Source organism: Oreochromis aureus, linkage group 22 (assembly GCF_013358895.1).
Source record: "Oreochromis aureus strain Israel breed Guangdong linkage group 22, ZZ_aureus, whole genome shotgun sequence".
Lineage (NCBI taxonomy): Eukaryota > Metazoa > Chordata > Actinopteri > Cichliformes > Cichlidae > Oreochromis > Oreochromis aureus.
In genome coordinates, this window is record NC_052962.1 from 22235957 (window position 1) to 22259911 (window position 23955).

General features: G+C 39.4%; 1 protein-coding gene across 2 annotated transcripts in view; it reads left to right on the forward strand.

Moving 5' to 3' along the window:
- Positions 1–22883, forward strand: part of dennd3a (DENN/MADD domain containing 3a) — a 29376-nt gene extending 6493 nt beyond the window's left edge. For both annotated transcript variants that reach the window (XM_031742759.2, XM_039605850.1), the window contains exons 3-30: positions 1167–1322; positions 2764–2899; positions 3448–3563; positions 3657–3787; positions 3896–4007; positions 4110–4229; positions 4316–4414; positions 4499–4618; positions 5082–5197; positions 6159–6314; positions 6439–6535; positions 6619–6722; positions 8158–8357; positions 8436–8595; positions 8800–8956; positions 9371–9593; positions 11510–11589; positions 11972–12151; positions 12270–12440; positions 13497–13626; positions 13791–13898; positions 15986–16083; positions 17816–17970; positions 18689–18755; positions 18833–18905; positions 19012–19130; positions 19229–19366; positions 20647–22883. In XM_031742759.2, coding sequence (XP_031598619.1) covers positions 1167–1322; positions 2764–2899; positions 3448–3563; positions 3657–3787; positions 3896–4007; positions 4110–4229; positions 4316–4414; positions 4499–4618; positions 5082–5197; positions 6159–6314; positions 6439–6535; positions 6619–6722; positions 8158–8357; positions 8436–8595; positions 8800–8956; positions 9371–9593; positions 11510–11589; positions 11972–12151; positions 12270–12440; positions 13497–13626; positions 13791–13898; positions 15986–16083; positions 17816–17970; positions 18689–18755; positions 18833–18905; positions 19012–19130; positions 19229–19366; positions 20647–20841 — 3717 coding nt within the window. In that variant the 3' untranslated portion in view covers positions 20842–22883. The remainder of the gene's footprint in view (positions 1–1166; positions 1323–2763; positions 2900–3447; positions 3564–3656; positions 3788–3895; positions 4008–4109; positions 4230–4315; positions 4415–4498; positions 4619–5081; positions 5198–6158; positions 6315–6438; positions 6536–6618; positions 6723–8157; positions 8358–8435; positions 8596–8799; positions 8957–9370; positions 9594–11509; positions 11590–11971; positions 12152–12269; positions 12441–13496; positions 13627–13790; positions 13899–15985; positions 16084–17815; positions 17971–18688; positions 18756–18832; positions 18906–19011; positions 19131–19228; positions 19367–20646) is intronic.
- The last annotated feature ends 1072 nt before the right edge of the window (positions 22884–23955 follow it).

The following is a 23955-nucleotide window of genomic DNA, read 5'->3' on the forward strand; positions in this document are numbered from 1 at the left end:
TTGTGGGGCCTTTTCGGGTTGAGGATGGAGTCAAGCTCAACTCCCAGTCCTACTGCCAGTTTCTGGAAGACACCTTCTTCAAGCAGTGGTACAGGAAGAAGTCTGCATCCTTCAAGAAAAACATGATTTTCATGCAGGACAATGCTCCATCACACGCAGCGTCCAAGTACTCCACAGCGTGGCTGGCAAGAAAGGGTATAAAAGAAGAAAAACTAATGACATGGCCTCCTTGTTCACCTGATCTGAACCCCATTGAGAACCTGTGGTCCATCATCAAATGTGAGATTTACAAGGAGGGAAAACAGTACACCTCTCTGAACAGTGTCTGGGAGGCTGTGGTTGCTGCTGCACGCAATGTTGATGGTGAACAGATCAAAACACTGACAGAATCCATGGATGGCAGGCTTTTGAGTGTCCTTGCAAAGAAAGGTGGCTATATTGGTCGCTGATTTGTTTTTGTTTTGTTTTTGAATGTCAGAAATGTATATTTGTGAATGTGGAGATGTTATATTGGTTTCACTGGTAAAAATAAATAATTGAAATGGGTATATATTTGTTTTTTGTTGTTGCCTAATAATTATGCACAGTAATAGTCACCTGCACACACAGATATCCCCTAAAATAGCTAAAACTAAAACAAACTAAAAACTACTTCCAAAAACATTCAGCTTTGATATTAATTTGTTTTTTGGGTTCATTGAGAACATGGTTGTTGTTCAATAATAAAATTATTCCTCCAAAATACAACTTGCCTAATAATTCTGCACTCCCTGTATTTCTGGGCTATCTGAATCCTTCCTGCAAACAAAAGCTCTTTTCAATACATGTGGATTGTAATTCTAGAAGGAGCAGAGTTTTGCTTTTATGTAGGTCAGCCTTTAAATCACAATACCTGTGAACCCTTATGTCCACAACATGAAGAGCATGATTAATTTCAAGTAGAATTGGGTGTGTTATGTACTGTTTGGCTAATAAAAAGTCTGATGTATAGAAATAATATCATATGCCATAATGCTTCTTAATCAGTCATACTTATTAATTTCAAAGAGTTTACAACCGTAGGTTGGAGTAGCTGTTAAGGCAAAAGAAATGATCCTCTGTATTGTTTTATATGTACGGTCTCTAAAACATGACTGAAAATATAAACATGACAAACTTCATTGCAGCTCCATCAGCAGGGTAAGTTAAATGGACTCCCACTGTTGGAAGCTGAGGTACTGCAGGTCCATGCCCCGCCTTTTGTTTCCAAAGAGACCAATTCAAGCCAGGTGATTGCTCCAGCTTTCAGCCGTGTCCAGAGGAGGAGGAGCTTCATTAAAAAAGTATGCATTGTTAATATTATCATTATTATTATTATTATTATTATTATTATTATTATTATTATTATTATTATTATTGTTATTGTTATATTACACAGGATCACAGAAAAAAAAGTTGTCTGCTGCTTGCGGTATTTCATGTCTAATACTAAAGACACTTATAGTACCTATACTAAAGCATACTACTGTGCTAAGTCCAAATCTGTAGTTGGATTTAGCCTAGGACGTCAGGTTCTGAAGTTATACACGGTGTCATTAGCTATTCATGCAGACACAAGAAACTGATTTTATAGTCGTTATACAGCCACTGTACATAACTACATTTTGCTTCAAAACTGTGAGAGATTAAAAAAAACTTGTTCACATTAACAAACGTGTAAAAAAATAAGTTCACTTGAGTCTTTATGCAATGCACATGCACTGTTCTAAAGTGCTTTAGGCACTTGCGTTTGCGGTTGTGAGTGTCTGCTGTTGACCACTGCAGAAACCAGCAGTAATTGCCCATCATGTTGGGGTTGAAGCTGCCTTGATATCTTTTCTCCGTGGTGGGACTATACTTGTTGGCTTGTTCTCCATGTTCATCACTTACATCACCCAAAGTTGGAGTGAAAAAATCCAGACGAGAATGCAGAAAATGCATTTTGAGTGACACTCAACTCTGGATGGCCACTGCTTCACTTTGTAATGATTGTTAACGACTGTTCTATAGGCACAGAAAGGACATGTGTTCTGTGTACCCCGACTGTAGACTCAACAGCAGCGCCACAACCTTCAGGTCACCACAAATGTTCCAGTTATGATTTGAATAGTTGATCAGCTTCTAAATGAGTTCCACTGACTCGTGTGTCTCTTTCATTCCCACAGCATGAGCATGGATGGTTAATGCAGCTCCGCCTACTCATCTTTAGGATAAAACACACTTATAGACTTGCTAGCAAAAAAAAGAAAACAATTCTGTTAACTATAAGCTTGCGCTTGGCCGATCTCGAATTATATATAGAGGCTTAGCAACTGCTGACGCTGCAGGAACACGCTGCTGCCATGATGTGTTACAAACGCGGGCTCATCGACCACATAGTGGCCAAACTGTACTTGGCCTATAACTTAAGATTCAGATGTCCTAGGTGAATTTTGACTTTAGATTCGGAATCAGCGCACTAGATTTCATGTAAATAACATGTTTTATTTATTTATATTTTATTCCCAGTAGCAAAATCTTTGTTGTCCTGTGTTTTTATTAGTATGATTATAGAGTAAACGAAAAAAAAAAAGAGTTTCTGCAGAACAGTGGCTCAGTTCCTTCACGGCAAAAAGTCCTGGGTTCAGCCCTGGGCAGGGCCCTTCTTTGCAGTGCTTGCATGTTCTTCCAGGTTAATGCTGCATGTCTGGGCCCAGGGCACTCTTGCAAAAGAGTTTCTTGCTCATGTGTTTTTCTTTTTTGCAGAAGAGGAGAGATCGTGCTGCAGAGACTCTGTCTAATGGAGAAGCAGCCAATCGCGCTGAAGTGTCATCAACAACAGAGGACATCAGTGTTCCAAAGGATTTGGATCTTATTGCTTTACCAGAGCTATGTTTCCCAGGTATTCTGTGTAAATTTCCATTGTGACAAACCAAACATTACTGAGGCTTAAGCTGAATAGCACTGCTGCACGCACTCATAATAAATACAGAATTACATAATAATCCGGTCTGTTGCTTGAGTAATCTTTTCTTAGGCAATGACTGTATCTAGACTGATATGGTTTTACTAATGCCAGGTATTCTTCTTTCTTTCTCTAGTTAAGTGTTACTTAACTAGAGAAGTGTTAATTAATTGTTACTTAACTAGAGACCATGATGCTTAGATGCATTTTTCCAGTCTGAGATCAAGAATCTGAAAATGTATTATCATGTGTTGCACAGTCGAGCATTAGAAGTCCCATTTTCCTGCTCTTTAATCTAGGTTTAGAGGCATTATGAAATTGCATTTGCATACAGCCACTTCAACTGGCAGCCAGGACGTTTCCACTCTTATTGCTTTGTCTCTTGGAGACACTGACAGTAGGATTAAATTAACGAGCATCTGTGCATTTTCTTGTGTGGCATAATCTTAAAATATCTCTGTTTTTTTTCTTTTTTTCTCATCTAGGTGGTCTTGAGTTAGCCAGTGAGCAGAAACAAGACAGTTATCACTTCCTGGTTTTTACTGACATGTTTGGGAACCGAACCCATGGAGTCGTTGTGCAATACTACAGAGCTGTGCCGGTACAAACGCATACTCTCAAGTTAACAGAAGGACATGTTAGGACTAATCAGTGCAGACAATCAGTATTACTCATTTGCTTCCTTTTGTGTCAGTCCTGTCAGGAAGGTGTCCTCCAGAACGGTCACAGGGGAAGCTCAACTAAAGCACGTTTCTACGCACCCTTTGCTGTGTGTATCATCTCCAAGTTCCCCTACTACAATGCCCTGAAAGACTGCCTGTCATGGTAACTTCTTTCGAACATACAGTTGATAAATAACCTTGACCTTGGTTGTGTTTTACTTTGTGCATTTAAATTAATCTTTCATTTGGCCTCCTGCCTGCACATGCTCAGTCTCCTGGTCCAGCTGCATACTGCAAGACAAGCCGATTTTGAGGAGACAGTGAAGGAGTTTTCAGCCAAGCTGTCCCTCGTGCCGTTACCCCCTCCTGGACAGCTGCATGTGGTCAGAAAAAACTTTTCTTTCTCCATCAGATAACTCCACCTTATTGTCTTTGTCTCAGGCAGCTCTGATAGATCCTTATAGTAAAATTCTTCTCTTTGTTAGTCTTTCAGTCTTCGTCCTCTTCAAGTATATCTTCCATCAAGGGAAGATCAGGACAGTCCTGTTGTTGACATCGACCTGCATCTACCTTTCCTCTGTTTTACTCACACCGTATTGCTCCAGGTACTGCATATGGCAGCGTGGTATTGCATTTAGCATTTAAATATGACAGAAAATATGAGATCCTAGGTATTTTTTTCACTCTTCAGGTGTTGTCCTTCCTCCTCCAAGAGCAGCGACTGGTCTTGTTCTCCTGTGACTGGGCCAGGCTCACTCTCGTTGCAGAGTGTCTGCTGTTGTACCTCCAGGTTAGTGTAAAGAACATCATGTTAAAGTGCCCGTATTGACTTATTTTTCATTCCTAAATATTTTAGCCGTGTTTTCTCTTTCAGCCTCTGTCCTGGCAGCAGCCTTATGTTCCCGTCTTGGCGAGAGGAATGTTGGACTTCATAATGGCTCCCACTGCCTTCCTCATGGGCTGTCACATCAGTCATTTTGAAGAGGTTGCTGCAGTAAGTACAATACTGTCATTATCAGCGTTTAAACATTTGGCTTTTTGTGTGTACGTGTGCTTTTTTTAAAACCATAATGAGGGAGTACACTCTCGGTTTCCTTCCTTGCTGCCAGCAGATAGATCGTGGAAACCTTTCTTATCTAAGGAAGTGGTGTTGTAAATATTTGGGGATTTTAGCTTAAGCTTATAATAACCTTTACAGTAATTACTAGACGTGCATTGAATAAAATAAATAATAAATTTAAATTTTCTTTGTAAATTGTCTCAGTTGAGCTCACATACAGCATCCAACAATAGCTGTTTGTTCTCAACTGTATTCATCTTTATTCAAGCTGAGTCCACATATTCTACAGAGGCAGTCTGTTTGTCAGACTGAGATCTTCTGTTAGGCTGGATTGTACTCTACTGTACCCATTGTACCTACAATATATGCGTCTGTATGTGCTCATCTGTGGGAATAGGAGACAGAAGACCTCATTCTTGTGAACATCGATGATGGCAGCATTCAGACATCGTGGTGTGAAACAGTCGACCTGCCTGCTATCCCTCTGGTTGCAGCTGAGAGCTTTACATCAAGGTAACAAACATGTGCCTCACAGTAAAAGTAGACTGCTTAATTGATACTGTGACAATAAAAGGAACTATTATGCTTTTACTTATTTTGTGTACTCTTATAGTGTTGGTGCTCTTATTAGATTTCAGTAAGTTAGATCCGCAAATGTCAACACAATCCCAGTGAGCCAACATTTTGTTTCTGACAGTTGTGTCAAGCTGACATCAGTTTGGCACTGAACAGGAAGCGTTGGCCAGGGGGCAGCCAATCAGAAGAAAGTAGACGTGGAGAAAGAGGCCTTTAAGGAACAGTAGTTAAAACCATTTATTTCAGGCAGATGGACAATATAAGATGAAAAAGGGTCTGTTTAGAATGTTAAGCTGCTCTAAAATAAGAATATGGAGTTGGAAATGGAGTGACCAGATCCCAACAAACTAAATATGCAGGAATTTGTGTGGGACAATGTGGGAGACGTCAGTAATGCTAAGAAGTATATTTAACTTAAAAATAAAAATACAATAAATTCTACATGTTGGTGGCTTGTCATTTAGTAAGAACAGGACAAATATATTTTATTTTAAAGTCTCTTGCTAAGTAGATACAAGCTTTTTGTCCTAATGAGTATGCATTTGGCTGGCTAACATTTTTCTGATTATAACAAAAAGCCGTCCCTTTACAAAAGTGCTTGTTCTGCAGAACCAGTCAAAATGTGGGACAGGACAAGAAAAAAAAAATGCATAAAGAGCAACATCTGGTCACGCTAGCTAAAAATGAGCATAATATGTCTGTTTAGAGAGAGAAGCATTATATGTTCAAACTGAGGTTTGGCATGCAACCCGTTCAGCTCGAATCACATCAGCTTTTGAACTAAATGTTAAAACCGCAGCCCTAAAAACTGCATAAATCAAACTAAAAAGGCAATGAATTTTAAACGAAGTCCATTTTTTACATTTTGGGATGTATGTATGTCTGTGTCTGTGTGCAGGGCAGAGAGTCTGCAGCTTCATTTTGACCTGGAGCTGTGCCATCTCGCAGCTGGAACCGATGCTAATACTCTGCGATCCCAACGCAGAGACTGGCAGAGACGGCTCAACACACAGATACAAAATATCGCACTAGAATTGGTAGTCAACATCTTCAGGTACAGCTTTGCAAATGAAGAAATAAATGTTTAGTATTATACAAACTGAGTATATTTAAAATAATTTTATCACTCCCCCTCTCTTTCTTTGCTTCAATTTCATGTTTATGGATGGTTTTGTCAGTGGGGTGCAGGACTTCCTAAGCCATGAACACAGGGTTTTTAACAGCGAGGAGTTTCTGAGAACGAGGGAGCCAGCAGACCAGTTGTTTTACAAGAAGGTACACTCCCACATCTACAAACTAAAAAAAGCGGCCACTGGTAAAAACAAAAACGCTGACTGCTCTCTTTGTTGCTATCTCAGGTATTAGAAACTCACATCTTCCACTCATTCCTGCGCGACCGGCTAAACAGGAAATGGGACACCTTCAGCCGGATGGAGCAGAACACACGTAATCTCATGCACAGGTATGATAAGAGCATGACGTCATCACTGGTTTCAGTGTGAATGTTAATCAGTTCCAACATTATACGTTTCGTCAAACAATCTCAGGTGGTAGCTCTCAAACAGGTACAGCAGGTGTCCACTGTCTTAGTGTAATTTACTTGTGAGTCATTACTCAGCATTTTCCTGTCTGTACTCCTTGCATTATACTGAGGCTGAATCCAGGATTACCTCAGAGCTGCTCTACTTGTTAAACAAGGTAGAGCTGCAGCTGTTTTGGCAGTACATTATTAATATCATTAATTGTGTTTTGGGGGGAAGAGTGACTCTGGGTGAGTTTGTAAAATATAGATTGTTGCAGTTTTTATCTGCTATAGTGACCCACAGGCTGTGAAATTGTGTGCAGATACCAGTGTATGAATAGCCTTTGTATGTAGTGCTTTTTAGTAATTTATTTAGCTTTTTGTGAAAGAGGGGAAAAAGAAATCATTATAAATAAAGACTGTTCACCACTCTCTTTGAATGAGGACCAGTCAAATCATACAAACTTTTGAAACTGGTCAAAAGGACCACAAAATTGATATAAAACAATAGTGAATGTCATCTTACATCCTAATACTGATCTTTTATTTCAGTAAATTACACTTATCTGACTTCTTGTCTTGTCAGACAGTGTAAGTCTTATATAAACCTGCTTGGGGTTTTTGACTATAAGGTGTGCATTTGGGGTTATAATATATAATAAAATAAAAAAAGAGATTAAATGGTTTTTACTTGCTGCCCTAAAAATATAATCATTTAACAAAACAAGCACAGACAGGGTAGGATTGAGAAGGTAGAGCTAAGGTGCTCATGACTCATGAAACTCATAATGAAAAACTAGGTTGAATGACTTTTGTTGCAGTCATGCATTTGTTCCAGTGCTGGTTGCAGTTGACATTAAATCAGGATTTTCATTAGAATAGTTTGCTTTGGAGATGTTTTTACTGTCATCACATAACATGTCAACTAGTTTAATGACTTGGCCTCTGGGGATAACAAGCTTCCAGTGCAGGCAACAGATTTCTTGGCCAAAAATTCCTCTTCTGTCCTTGGTCATAGTTTACAAATTTAAATAAACAGAAAATAAAAGACAAATAAATAGAACATGATTAACAGCTATGTCAGAGTAGATTTTTAGCACATGCAGTCCTTTTTTGCTGTTTTGCACAGAGTATGCAACTAAAGCCAGCTGAAGCATGATTGGTCAGTAAAACTCAGACTACAGGCTTTTTTTTCTCAATTAGATATTTGTTTATAGAGATTTTACAGTCGTTAATAATGTAAATGACATGTTAAAAATGCATATTATCCTCGGTAAATAAATAGATTTGTCTGATTCAATTACTTTCACCAGCTTGCTGTCATCACCAACCATAAAGAAAACACAATCTGTGCCTCAATCAATTTTCTATTCAGGAATCGTGGAATGACAGAGTCTCCCCGGCGTCCTCCAATGTCTGAGCTCTCCAGGTCTGGCTACAAAACATACGCCAGCCCTGACAACAAGCTGAGCAAAAGGCTGGGAGCCAGCCTGCCAAATCTGGTGCAGTCGGTCAGTGAAACTTTACCCATCATCAGTCCCAGAACAGTCTCCAGGAAGATGACACCTGATATTGGTCAGTCCCAGTTAAGGAAAAGTGAAAGTGATTTAGTCAAGTAGCAATCAGTTTGTAATTTCGTTTGTCTCCCTTCAGGTTTAAAGTCCCCCAAGAAAGCAGTGAAAGTTTTCCGTCTTCCAGAATTCCCTCCTCCGCTGGCCTACCACTATGTCCAGAACTATTATTCTGACATGATTGCTTCACTGGGGAAAGCTATTAATGCTACACCACCGGAAGAGTCCGCTCTACTGGCCAGGTACGAGAACGAAGAAAGCTGAAATCTCATATAAAGTAGAAATTTATAAAAATGTACAAGGAAATAGGTTCATGTTTCTTCAATAAATTGTGTTAATTTTTGGATGGATGGATGGATGGATGTCTCTATTTTAAGTCATTTTAACAATACCTGAACCTTATATAGTGTCAGATCCCTAACCATCTCATCTATCTCTCTGTTCAGGTACCATTATCTGCGTGGTTTGGTAAACACTGTGTCCAACAGGCGTCTTGATGCATTAGAGGACTTCCAGAGTCTGTACAAGACAGACTCTGATATTTTTCCCTCTCAGATGGTTAAGTCCTTGGTGGACTCCCTGCCAGAGTCTGAACGTTTACAGGTCAGTTCAGGTTGTCATGACTGGGAACTGTTGTATTCTCTATGCAGATATAAACCCTGTTGCCTAGAACCACCTTAGTTAATTACATCTTTAGCCACTTAAACACAATATACTTGTGTTTAAGTAACCATAGTTTTCTTCTTTCTTTACAAACTGCCCTCAGTAAGATTGTGAGGTGTTAACAGCATCAAATTTCATGTCAGCAACTCAGTTTATCATCACAGGATAAGTAGGTGATTGCAGATTATTTTAACAATAATAAATATAATAATAATAAATAAAAAGGGCAAGTCCACTGCTTCCACCTCACCTTCTAGTCTAAATGAAGTCCATCTTAGCGGTTTGTGTGTAATCTTACTGACAGTTAAATAAACAAACAAAGGCCTCCGCCATAATGTTGAAATCTCCCGACAGGCGGATAGGAAGGCCGAACTCAAACGGCTTATCAGTCGGGTCAAAAGGGACCAGGAGCGGGAACGTGCGGGCCGTGGAAACGGGCACGAGGAAGGTGCCATAAAGAGATTCCAGCTGCCGACAAAATACATGCAGCTTGAGGAGTTTGTGAAATGTGTCCAGGAGTCTGGCATTGTTAAAGACCAAGGAACTATTCAGAGACTCTTTGACGCTCTAACTGTAGGTAGGTACTTATTTATTTATGTGACCAATTAACCTAAAAGTCGTGAGAAGTCTCAGGTTTTTAATTTGAATTACACATAATTTCCAGTCATTTTTTCCCCTTCCAAAGTTTTTCTACTGTCCTGGAGTAAATGTAGAAATTTAGGCGATTTGTTGCCTTCTTATTAAAGTTTACACATAGAACTTTTTGTGGGGGGGGGACGCACAAGACTTTACGCATATAAGTGGGAGACTGCTTTGTACTCTCTCACTAACGCGTGTCAGAATTGGTAAAGCACGCAGGCACACACTCACAGGATATTTCCTGTGTTATGCCCGTCTTCCTCTCTTTTTCCAAGCAAATATTTATTCTTCGGGTTAAACATTACCTCACTCTTTCTTGAAGGGTTTGCTGTGCAGCTTTGAAGGCATGACCAGAGCTTCGCTGGGCATTCGTTGCTCTATGACCTCTTTTTATTTCCTGTTTACTTTTTGCACATACTTGAGGTGTTCTCAGTCGGAACAGAGGTGACTTTTTCAGTAAAAGAAGTTCACAAGGTGCAAGTAGTTCCACAGTTCCTGATCTGACAACGTTCATGTCAGCACAGATTTCTTGTGTTGGTTTTAGATATTAAAGCTTTGGCATGTGTAGTAAAGAATTTCAGTTCCAGTAGTAAGAATAATTTGGGAAAGAGTGTCAGTAGGAAACGGGGAGTAAAAACTGATGCTTTTGCAAAACATATGTGATTGAAAAGAAGGAAGGAAGCTTACAGTGAGAACTTATCTTTGCCTGCACACTGGGATTTTGGAAAAAGCCTTCTTTCTTTTTTCTGCCATAACATCCTGTTGGATGTTATGGCAGGCTAAAGTCAGATTTTCCTTTCTACTTTTGCTGCAGAGGATAAGATTCAGAGTCACATCAACAGGATTTGGATCTCCTTTTGCATTGTAAATTTATTATAATTGCTGTTTCCTATTATAAGTTCCTGTTTTTTTTTTTTTTTTGTATAGTCAGTTAAAAAAGTGGTGTTTATATAAAAATTCCTACAACATAACACATGGTTATGTGGTAATTTTAGAACGTGTTACGTAAGCGTTGATGTTAAATGAATAAGGCAGTCAGGCGGTGACTGTGTGGGATTCAGTGGGTGAGAACATAGTTTCGTATCTCTCTGGGTGGTTGGTTGGGTGTGGGGGTGCACAGAGACGATGTACTGTATGTGGCCATTGTTGGAGTACAGTAAGGATTGCAGCTTCCAGTCGCTCACTCTGCAGGCATGCTTGGAAAGAGAAACAGAGCTGACTCAGAGAGTAAGCAGATGCCTGTTTATGAGAGTTTGTGAGGCAATTCTAGGTTTATGACAACTTAAAGACTTATTCCTATCTGAAGGCTTTAGTATGAACTTTTATTCTTAAATGTTAAGTTTCTTTTTATTTTACTCTTAATTGTTTTAATTGCAACATATTTACTTAAAGGTGCAAATTGCCAGCTTTGATGAAATTGTAATGTTTTGCCAGTAAATCATGACTGACTGACTCTTTAAAATTATTAAAAAAAACATAATTAATTGCATTAGAACATTTTTAGAATATCTGCTATAGATAGAGGAAATATTATAGATATGAACTCTATGATGAGCTACTAGCTTGTTTGCTTGAGAATGAAACACACATTTTTGGATTTGATCCTGAGTGTTTTATGAATTTTAACCAACTATTGTTGTTCATTGTACCTTCCTGTTTATTCATATTTTAATATGTATCTTAGGTATTTGTTTGATATGTTTATAACAGTGATTTTGATAAATTCTGCACAAATCAAGTTGATTATTTTTATTAAATGATAGGTTTTAGACTGTTGCAGACCAAGTAGGTCTGATACAGGATATCCACAAACTCTCTTCAGTTGTTTTGAAAGTGTGTGTTTGTTTGATGCAGGTCATCAGAAGCAGGTCAGTCCAGATTTGTTCAGGGTTTTTTACACCATCTGGAAGGAGACTGAGGCTGAGGCACAAGAGGTCTGTACTGTACTTTACACTACTTTAAACAAATTGCGATGGGAGAATAAACAGTGATTTGCGGTTCTGTGTAGATTATAATTTAAATTATAAACCTACTATTAAGTGTTGTTTCTGCAAATGGGAAAAGTTGCCATTTTTTTTAAGTTAAAATTTCAGTTTATTTTCTTGAAATTCAAATAATTACAATTATTTTAAATTATTTTCTCAGATCTGTGAAGTGGTAACTCAATATTCTGAGATTAAAAACCTGAAATTTTGGACTTATGGATGGCAAAAGATGCTTTCGGTTTTTCAGTGGCAGAAACCAGCTTCAATAGTTTACACTGTAGTTGAACAAATTGGCACCTTATTCAGCTTTTTGTGTTCGTTTGATCTGAAGGTTTGTCTGCCAACATCTGTTTTGGAGCACATTGAGGCCAACGAGTGCGTCTTCAAGGTGTCGTCTTCAGTAAAAACGAGCCGCGGAGTGGGGAAAATCGCCATGACTCAGCGACGGCTCTTCCTGCTCACGGATGGACGGCCAGGTTATGTGGAGGTGGCACAGTACCGAGATTTAGAGGTGAGATTAAAAGAAGAGAAAACCGGAGATACAAATACAGCTCTGCCCAGTTAGATAAGACTTGAAACGGCAATCTATAGTAGATGTCGTCTTTGTGTATTTTTGTTTTTCCTTTTAGGAAGTAAAGGTGTCCTCAGCTCCCTTCATGCTCCTGCGAATCCCAGGCCTGAAGCTTCGTGTCCGGGGAAGGAAGGAAGCTTTTGAAGCTAATTTAAAAACGGAGACTGAGCTTTGGAACCTGATGGTCAAAGAGATGTGGGCCGGGCGCTTCACAGCTGACCAGCACAAGGTAAATCTGTGATGAAGAGGCTGTGTGAGTGTTGCTGTGAGGGAGCATAGAGGAAAATGAGACGATACATCAGGAAAAAGGCTAATTTATTGAGTTACCTTGCTCGTTTATTATTCATACCTCGTGTTTATTCAGGCATCAGTTTGAGTGTGTGTCAGTTTCTGTGAGGGAGTGGCTGAAATTCCCTCAGTTGTACATGAACACAAATAGGCACACTTGAACAAACACAGGGGGTTTCCTTTGTGAAACCAAAAGATGTAACTGTAAAATATCTGTCTGTCACATTTACCCCCCTCACTGTTCTCTTCTCTTTATTTAAAATGTTATCATTTCTCACTTCCTTTGATTGTCAGTTTCTCTAGTTAGGCGGACTGTGATGACTGTCCAGCTTGTCTGACAGGATAAACATCTACAGCACTGCTTAGTCACATGTAAATCTTCTCTGATCGTTGATTATTTCAGTTTTAATTGCCTATATTCACGTCTTCAGATGTGAATATTTACAGCTTGTCTTATTTGTATATCATGTCAATATAAGTATCTTTGGGTGTGATAAGTTTATTGAGACCATAAATCTAAAAAATTTAGTAAACTAAGATATGGTTATTCTGGAAAAGAGTGGCCTTATATCTTTAATTTGACTTGATTTGATTGGTCAATCCATTATGAAGACTTAAATATATGTATGACCTCTGAGATGGATTGCCATGCTATTTTACACCTTTTAAGTCTGAGAGTATGACTCATGATGACTATTGATCCTGGTATGTTTTTTTTCCCCCTTTGTGACATCAGCATTTTTTTTCATTCATTTTTATTATAAAAAAATCACGTAACTGCTGTTGTATGTATGTGTGTCTGGTCTGGTGATGGCACCTGGCTTATTGGGGTTGAACTTGAACATCAGTCAAAAGTACATTAGTGAGCGTTTACACCAGCCGAAATTGTATTCTACAAACTTTGTAAAAGTATAAGGATGGTAACCATAAGCGTTGTCTTCTAAGCCTTTTTTTTTTTTTTTAAACAATTCTGTCTCTCTATAAATCTTTCTCTCAGGACCCCCAGTACATGCAGCAAGCTCTGACCAATGCCTTATTAATGGACGCCGTAGTGGGAAGTCTTCAGAGCAGCAAGGCTATCTACGCTGCTTCTAAGCTGGCTTACTTTGACCGCATCAAGACGGAAGGTAGAGGAAGATGTGTTTTGTTATGGTTATGGACCTATTTGCATAATAAAACTGTGCTCGTTTGGAAACTTTATGACTCATCTAGACTACAGTAATCTTTCAATTTGAGTTCGTGCTTTCATCACCTGGTTAAGGTTAATTGCTGCTCTTTGCTTTGTCTCCAGTCCCGATGATGGTTCCCAAGACAACTGCAGAGACACTAAAGCACAAAATTAACCCTTCGCTGGAACTTGCTTCACCTCAGGCTGTGGATGTTCTTCTCTACACATCAGGTACACACACACGCACACACACACGCACACACACACACACACAGAGCTTTTAAATGTGTCCCGTAAACGAGCAGTTTCTCCACCATTTCTCATCAACACTGTTACAACAAGTTTCAGCCTCTTCCCCTTTTTTATTGGTCAGTGTGGGAGTTGATGATGTGATTGGCTCTTTGCAGCAGCAGAGCAATTTCCCAATTTAACTGTAACACTAACGCACATTCACTGACATATATGTTGACTAATGCACAAAAAGAAACAACCTGGTGTTTATCTGTCATCACTGTGGCACACACTGACATAAAAAGCGTGCAGATGCAATAAAGTTTCTCAACCACACTTCCTCCCCGGTCTCATATTACAGTATACGCCAAAAGGAAATGCAAGATATTTAAAAACATGCTTGGAAGGAAACCTCTCCTCAGTCACTGGAATAAATGGTCATAAATATGTGGACTCTCTTCTTTTTATTGTGAGCTGTGAAATCATAGGAAAGCACAGGATAAGTGCTTTACATAGTGATTACAAAACTGCAGTTGGAATGGCTGTATGGGCTGTCTGGGTCCTGGGGAGGCCAATCCATGACTGAGGGTGTGCAAATGTGTTTTTCTTATCAAGGTTTGCTTGAATTGCGTTTGCAGTGTGTCTGGGATCGTTGTCATGCTGAAAAAGTAAGCTGTTAATATTTCAGGGTATCTCATGGTACTTCTCTTCCCTCAAAATTCTGTCAATTTTGAAAAAAAAGATTGCAGACTCTACTTCTTTCTAAAAGGAAGTATAAAGAACAGACACTGACATAAGTTGTGAAGAAATGTAAGGACTGCAGAAAGTTTGTTTTTTTTTTTTTTTAAGTAATTACTTTAGGGCGTTTTTTTTTCTGTCCTAATTAGTTGTTGACTATAAACAAGGGGAAGAGAGAGTTTGTGTAATAAAAGCCTCTGTCTGGACGTGACCTGTGGACTGTTGTTGGCTGGCAGCTTGGTCCTGACAGGCCAAAGGGATGAGTGATTTGATGAGGATGCAGATCATTTTATGGCCTTCAGTCACCTGATTTAAACACCTAAGAAGACAGAGTAGACTGTACGTTCCACCACACCGGAAAGACATTAAATAACATAGAATATATATATATATATATATTTTTTTTTTAAATGACATTCATTCTTATATTAGTGTAAAGCAATAGAAGAGTAACTGCCAAGGAAGTGAAACTATCTTCTTGTAGTTTGTGGTTTATTTCTTTTCTTCCTTTTATATGTCACCTATGAATTGTGGTCATTATTTGTGGCCTTTGTTGTTTACTGCATCCTTGATTTTTATCCTGGGCCACCGACAGCCTGGCACATTACGTGGCCGGAAGACCGTGAATGAAAAGCTTTAAAAAAAGATCCACAGAGCCATTCAGTGGCCGTCAGCAGACAGCCATCTGGGTCCACTTAAATACATGCTGGTGGCAGACTAACCCCCGCCTCTAGCACACTCATGCACAGTCACACTCAGTGATCCACACATTAACAAACACATTTCAGTTCTTCTGTAGCAGTTTGCTGCTCTTTGGGATTTCTGCTGGTGAAAAAGAACAAATCTGGCCATTCAGGTCCTCCCTCCCCGGCCCTCTCGGACTCTTTCTCCCTCTCCGGTTTGAATATAGGTCACTGAATTGAGTTCCTGGCACAGATCCAGTTCACCCAACCCTCTCCTCTCCCCTCTGTTCTCACACTTTTTTCCTTTTCTAACTTTTTCACTTCATAAGTCCTCTTTCCTCCTGTTCCACTGGCCTTTTCTGCTCCTTGAAGTAAAAACACAGGATGTTACCTTTTTTTTCCTTCCCTATGAGCTGGGGCATTTTTTAAAAGTGCTGAATACGTTGGGAGAAATCTGACCGTTGGGTTGGTTGGGTGGAGTCGAGCTGCAAAATAACACTGACATGAAGTGTTTCCCTTTACACTGCTGGAAGAAAACGCCTAAGTAGCCACTGGAGTAGAAGACATGGAAATCTGTAAAAGTAATATTCAGTGCAGGCCAAGTGTAATGATAGGGTGTTGAGAAATAACTGATAAACTCTGTGTGTGTGTTCTTCTCTATTTCAGGTCAATTATGGGTATCGGTAAATAAGGGGAAGGTGATGGTGTTTGATGCCTCCAGCTGGTCCCTCACACACACCTGCCATGTTGGGAATGCCAGACTGGTGAGAAGAACACATGAAACGAACAGTCAGGCTCTGACTGGTCTAAATGATTGGTTCCAGACATTTTTACTTAACGTCTGGTGCATGACTTGGGTTATCAGTGCAAAAACTCCACCCATCTGCCGTTCAAAACTTTATTTTGAAGGGGCAACCAATCAGAAGAAAGCTAAAACATCTTGTTTAAGACAAGGGATGAAATTTTTTAAACTGTAAACTTTAGAGCTACTACAGTTAAGCTCAATGTAAATTGTTACAATATGGAGCTGGAAATGAGCATTGTAGGTCCACTCTTAACACAGTTACATTTTTATTTTTATTCATGAAAACTATCAGTCCATTTTCTTCCACTTATTCAATTCAGTTATATGGGTTGGCTTACACCTGTCCCAGATTTCACAAGGCAAAAAGGAGGGGTACGCTATGGACAGGTTGCTTGGCTAAGGGCTAAAACACACAGGTAGTCAAGCATTCATGACCAGATTCATACATGGAGTCACCAGTTAGCCTAACCTGCATGTCTTTGGATTATTGGAGGGAGAGGAAAAACTTGCCAACTCCACACAGTTGGTCAGTGGATTTGAACCTGGGACTGTCTTGCTGTGAGATAACAGTGCCATCGACTGCACTACTGTGCTATGCATCAAAATCAAAAGAAAAGACCCCAAAAAACAGCAGTAAATATTCAAATTTTATCCTTTCACACAGTTAACCCTATACATGTTAAACTGGCTTCTCTAAACCTCTGCTAGTAGTCTTTTTTTTTCCACCACTAAATAAAAACACTTGGCCAGATATTTGCTTGTCCCTGAACTAAATCAGCAGATAAGCACGCCACAGACATCAGGTACATATTAAGTGGTTTTTGTTTCTCCTTCTCTGGCTTCACTTCAAACATTATCTTTCAACATGAAATTGCATGTTTGTAGGGAGTCCACGGTGTGTTTTGAATAGTTTACATTCCCTCAAAGAACAAAGCATTTTCCAGTGGTAGCTGGCTGGAGGGTTGAAAGCACCAGCCAGTGGTCGAGGTCATAAACATTTTCTCCAGGAGAAAGGATTTGTGAGGTTTTAAGACACTTCTTAAGTCTAACCTTTACTTCAACTGTGCAGTTCAGTTACATGGAATATGTTGGAAGTGTGAGACAGAGATAAGTGGTGTATGTGTTTTCTCTTTCACCACCAGGTCACTTATAAAACACTGGGACTACGATTTCTAACTTTTACCACCAGCTTGAAAACAGCTGTCAACAAAATATCATGAAATTATTGTAGACAAAGTGATTTAAAACATTTTTTCTATTGATAATTTTTAGCTGTAATTTACAAATCTATTTGCACATTCTGTAAACACAGAGGTACTCGATATTAATGTTTGTCAGGTAGTGTTTCAGTAGTTTATTAGAACAATTTTGCCACCTAGTGGACATGCTGAGTATTGCATAACAATTTTGCCACCTAGTGGACATGCTGAGTATTGCATACTGCATGAAGCTCTTAGCAGCTCAACTGGAAGAGCTTCTGACATTAAATATGGTAAGACACCTGCTGTGGCGACCCCATTATGACTGTGGAAGCAGCTGAAAGGAGCTTTAGAATTAAATGATTGAGTTGTTGGGGATTTTTTTTGTTACCCAGGTAGAAAATGTTGAAGTTCTAGGTTAAAAAAATGTGTAAAGCTGAAATTGTTGTAATACTTGTGGACTCGTGCTCAGAAACATGTTTCTGGTTTCAGAACTGCATGTTGGAGGTTGACAAAGATCAGGTGTGGATGGGCTCTGAGGACTCTGTGATCTACATCATCAGCATGGTGGCCATGGTGTGTAACAGACAGCTGACTGAGCACAGGGCAGAGGTCACCGGACTGGCGGTCGAAAAAGACAAATACAGGTAACGCAGACAGACAGCCACAACAGAAATACACAATCCCCCCCCCCCAAAAAAACCCCCTATATTTTGGCACAATTTGTACAGCTTGCAGATGGGCCCTTCAGTTCAGACACTTTTAACATATTTCTGATCAGTGTTGTGTTCGCCAGTCAGTCAAGCTTTGCAGTAGTCCAGGAAACTCGGGCCGCGCTGCCCAGATTTTCTGCTAAAGCTGCAATTTTTCTCCTCTCTCCTTCTAGTATGATGTTCTCGCAGTCACTCTGGTGTTTCGACCCTTAAAGCCCCAGTATTCTCAATAAAGGCTTTATAAAGATGTTTATTCATCACTGCCAATATGATATGTATGAGTACCAATTTCTGAGCTGAGTTTTCTGATTGAAGGAACACCCAGTTTCTGTTTGTGTATTCTAATCAAACAGTTATTAATTTCAGTTATAAACTGCCAGATTAAAGAAATGAACTTTGAAACAGAAAGTTAAGAAAAGCAGCAAATAAGCATTCAGCAATATAAAAGTATTCAATTTGTTTGAATTTCTTGAACAGTTATTTACTTTTTGACAATTCGTATTCAGATGAATAACAATAAGTCGACTGGTTGTTTCAGCAGTATTATCAGTATTGTTAGGTAATTAAAGTTGTGTAATGTTTGTGCCTAATCCACTCTGTGTTGTTGAAATGTACATTAAAAAGAATCTTACCCGCCTGCTTTGTTTTTCAGCCAAAAGGTGGCGTACTCCTGCAGTGCAGAGGGGACAGTCATGGTGTGGGATGTCTCCACATTGCAGGTTAGTTTAATATCTACCGTTGTTCACACCTGTTTGCATTTCTCTTTCAGCTTTTTTGACTTTTCCTTTTCCTTCAGGTGAAGAAGCACTTCCGCCTCTCCTGCGACCGTCTGCAGTCCATTTACAGCTGCAGTGGCACGCTTTGGTGTTGTAAGTTTCCTTCACACTGGACAGTTGGAAAAATGGAAAATCTGAGATTTTGATGATGAAAACCAAATACCCTCTCTTTCCCTCTTTCTCTCTGGTCTGGTTTAAGGCTCCAGAGACAGGATAATGGAGGTGTGGAGGAATGGTTCATTAAAACGTTGCATGAATTTACCAGAACAACAAAAAGGCTCCACAACTACTTTCAGCTGTGCTCTGATCTTACCAGAGGTACAAACACACACTTTGCTCTTAATATTGTTTTTCTTTAATAAATGCATTTTTATTTTGTAAGAGTGACCCTGTTTCACCTGATGTGTTTGTGTCAGCGGGAGGAGATGTGGAGCGTGTGTGCAGATTCTGGAGAGGTGTCTATTTGGCACATTAAAGACTGCAGCAAACCGTTCCACCGCATCACTCTGCAGGACTGCACTGGATGCTACTGCATAATAAAAGTTAAAAACCAGGTTAATACACACACGCACATACACGTACAGAGCAATATGGAAAATATTCATATTTTTATGGTTGATGTTAATATGATAATCAGTGAGCCTCAGAAGTGCTAATTTTTCACATTTGTACATTGAAAATACAATTTTAGTTTTTTTGTTTTATTTTTATTTGTTTTAGTCCTTTAATTTGTTAGATTCTAAGAGAAGTTAACTGGTTGCAACAGGAGCTTAGGGGAGAGGGGAGAGTGGGGCAATGTAAGAAATTTTTCAGTGAAGTTAACCTTTCAATCATGAATACAACACAAGAATAAAATTGGTATAATGTGGCTTCAGGATCTTAGCTGTTATTCAAACCATAGCAGCTGACGCAGATCAATAAAACAATATAAGGCACAAATAAAAGGGTCCTTCAGTCTACTTGCCCTTATGAGGAGCAAAGCCCCATCCACACAAAGCCCCCATCCACTCACCATAAAAAGCTGATGACATTCAGCGACTTCAAGAAAAATTGGGCAAAATAATTGCTGGAAACAGAAAGTGGTTGGTTTCTAAGTTCAGCATTTCTCGAGTTCAGGACAACTGATTGAAACGACTGCCAGTGAATGGATACTGCAGTTGACATGAGAGACGGTTACTTGGACAACTGTAGCCCAAATGTAGCCCAAATTAACTAACGGTCCACTTAACTAACGGTCCACTCTTCTTTATAGCGTTCCTGCAGGTCATTCATTTGCTGCCAGCTCTCTTAATGTCCCACCACAGCATTTCAGTGAGATTGAGGTCTGGGCTTTGACATGGCGACACCTTTGATCGTTGTATTGGTTCACGACAGTTTCAGCTAAGCTTTAACTGTCAGACTGACGGCCTCACATTTGACTCTGGAATACTTTGGCATACACAGAATTTCGTGGTCAGCTGCAAAGACTGCAAGGTGCCCAAGTCCTGGTGATGCAAAACAAGCCCAAATCACCGTGCTTCACAGTTGGTATGAGGTGTCTGTGCTCATATGCTGTGTCGAGTTTCCTCCTGTACATTATAGCTAAGCGCCTCCACTTTGGTTTCAGCTGTGACACGTGATGTCACATGACAGCGTCAACTCTAATACGTTATCTAAGACTGCTCCTTTGCCAGCAAAAAACGGAAAAATTAGTGTATAATTGTTTAGGATCAATTTGGCCCCACCTGCTCATTTTACCCACCTTTCCCCCGATTGTTAACGAATGTTAATCTTAACTGATGCTTGAGAAACTATTTGACATTTAACCAAGTTAACTAACCTCTTTGCTGTGTAGGTGTGGGTTGGCGGCATGGGTCGCAGTTCAACCAAAGGGAAGGTTTACATCCTGGACACAGAGCGGTACCAGGTCCTGAAGGAGCTTCACGGCCATACCGACAAAGTGACAGGGCTGTGCTCAGCTGAGGACCGCTACGTCCTCAGTGGAGCTGGAAAACATGATGGGAAGATCGCCATCTGGAAGGTGGAGTAAAGAGGCAAAAGGACTGAAATTAGGAATGTTTTATAGTCAGAGTGTAAGTTCTCACTGAATTCCCACTGTTCAAACAAATCCTGGAAAATGAAGGGAAGATCCATACTTGGAAAGCACAGCAAGGAGAAAAGCAATCTGCATCACCGGGATATGAAGGAATGCAAAGAAGCTCAAAGTTTACATGAAGTCTGACCAACTCGGGCAGCTTCTCCTGTCTTCTGTGAAGTTAAGATTAGAAATACTAACAGAACTTATTTTATCATTTAATGAAGGAAAACTCAAGACTGAAACGGGGAAAGTGAGCTCATGTTCTGCTGGATAATTTTTCAATCCAAAATGCACCAAAGTTCACTTTAGTGAAGGTTTCGAACACATTTAGTGTTTATTTAAGTGTGAACACACATGTGGTAACAGCGTGTGACTGAGCCATACCTCCAACCGTGTTTTTGACGTTAGTGTCTGCAGCTCAGAGGAGTCAAAATACCCCGAAAACAAAACTGCGGTTGGAGATTTCACCATCACGGTGGGAAAGCCCCGACAGAAGATTATTTTGATGGAGGGGATGTTTTAATGGACAGGAAATATGATGATATGCGATGATGGGAACTGGACTTAAACTTGTGATCAACACTCAGGCGTGGGTCAGAGGAGCTGCAGCAGCTGGAATATGTTTGAACACAGGTAATAAAATAGGGGCTAACTGTACAGTATGTCAACAGTAAGAGATATTTTTCATTGTTGGACAAAGTTTTTCCTTTTTTTAATGTTTTTTTTTTAAAATCTTTGTGAAGGAAGTTATGTATTTGTAGTTTTTCCCTCTGTCAGGAGGATTATATAGAAACCAACTGGCCAATTTCCCATAAAATTGCCAAGCAGGTGGAGAATGGGTAAATGAAGGAACCCATTTCATTTTATTGTTGTTGTTTTGGGGTTTTTTGAGCTTTTAACACCATGTAGCCACTTGAAGGTCCGAGTTGGACATGTTTGTGACAAATAAAAAATGAGATAGCATTGGGTTTCTTTGGATCAAGCTGAAAAAATCTACCACATTAGATTTTCCCCACGAACTTTATCCAGTATTCACACAAGTGGACTGCAAACCAAACTTTACCAAAGTTATTGTATAGATTTTTTCTTTTCCAAAGCTTTTTAGTCTGTTATAGCCAATCAAGACCAACGACAAATAGGAAGTTGTGTCACAATGCTGCATCGTTTTGATCTACAGGTTGAACTTGGCACACAAACTTGGACTTCAGCATTAGACCTCGAGCGTGCTCAGTGTACGGAGGCCTCTAGTCTCTGTTTATTTTCAGAGCAGTTTAACAGTTTTCTCTTTGGCATGCTGCTGTTCAAGAAGATTAACCAACCGAAAGGTCAAAATTCCTGTTCACATGGTGCCTTACAGATATTGAACATTCAGATATTTATTGGGTTAAATCAAAATCAGAGGCTATAAAATGTTTCACACATGTTATAATATATTTATATTTGTGATTTTTGTGTTCTGATCATTTTAAGATGGCTTTCAACTCAGTGTAGCATTATTTATATTAACTTAGTGGAACTGGATAAAGTGTCTCACACATATAGAACATTAAGAGTTTTAAGTGTTTATTAAGTGTATTATAAAACTAAAAGCCAACTTCATCATCAATGGGATACTTTTGGTTCACAGAACTATTTTTACATTTTGCCATCTGAAGTTCAAACTGGAGGTTAAACTTATCATTTAGTCTTGTATTTATACTCTGTATATAACTGCGACACATGACGATATTGTAAATGAAACGAATGACAGCTCAGCCATTGTATTTATACCTTTGCAGCCTTTGCTTTTGCACAAGCATTTATATGAAAATGTACATATTCTCTTTATGATCCTTATGTGATTTTATTTTTTTTGAACTGACAGTCAGTACACTTATTAAAGGAAACCTCAAGTCTGTTTTTATTCTCAGCAAACCGAAGCTTCAGTTTACTTTCTGCACAGTTAGCAGGATGGTTCACAGGATGGACAACAATAAATACTTCATGCAAAACAATTTAAGACTCCCCTGACTTTGCTTCTTTTTTTTAACTAAATCAAGATAATAAAAAAATGCTGTTTGCTGATAAATCCTGAGTGGTTTCTCTGACTCACAAACTTTTGCTCTATTAGTTCAGTTGCCTTTGTAGTCTAACCAGTGTAATGATTTGTTACTGCGCAAATCTCGACCTGCATACTGTTTGCAAAACTGTTTATTTTGCACTTTCTAGAGTTCGTCAGAAGAGGGTGCAATTTGATACCAAGTTCATACTGGGTAAAGCCTGAGGCTTGATGAAGTGGAGGTTCATAAATTAGAGTTAGCAACTTTAACAGTTCAGACACACATAACCTGCTTTTTTCCCATGTGGACTAATAATTACTTATAAAACGTTTAAAATCAGTGTAAATGGCATTTTAATTTTCAAGAGCCCTCTGAGTCTAACCACCTATTTAAGCTGTTGTGCTTAGCGTAGAATTTATTTTATTACAATAAATATAAAGTCATCACACTGACAAAAATGCAACCAGCAAATGTTACCCAAAAATTAACAGAATAGTCTCCGGTTAATAGAAACCGGTGACTCGGCTGATAATTTCAGGTCTGCAGTGTAAAACTGTGCAGAAAACAAAGAGTCTATTTGTCTCCCGGTTCAATCCCTGCTTAGGCTGCAGGGTGGGAGACCTGCAGTAACAAAACTACAACAGACTGGGTCCACCCTGCTCGAGTGTCCTTGAGCAAAACACTGAATCCCTGCAGGGCTGCTGTTATGTGAATGACCTCCCTGTGGAGTTTGCCAAGGTGTTTTTACACCGAGGCTTCTCTGAAAATCCCTTCTAATACTCAGAACATTGTGCTATATGCACTTGCGTGCAGTTGTATTTGTGTGTGTGTGTGTGTGTGTGTGTGTGTTGGACATTGTTTTGTAACATAAAGCCATAAGCAGCTGTTAATCTCTCACCACGCAGATCCACTAATGCCTCAGCTGCAGTACATGATAAGTTGTTTTCTGTGCCTCCTGCAGCTTTTAATCAGTTTCCTTTAATCCATAAACTCTTACTTTCAGGAAAAGGAAAACACAACTACTGTT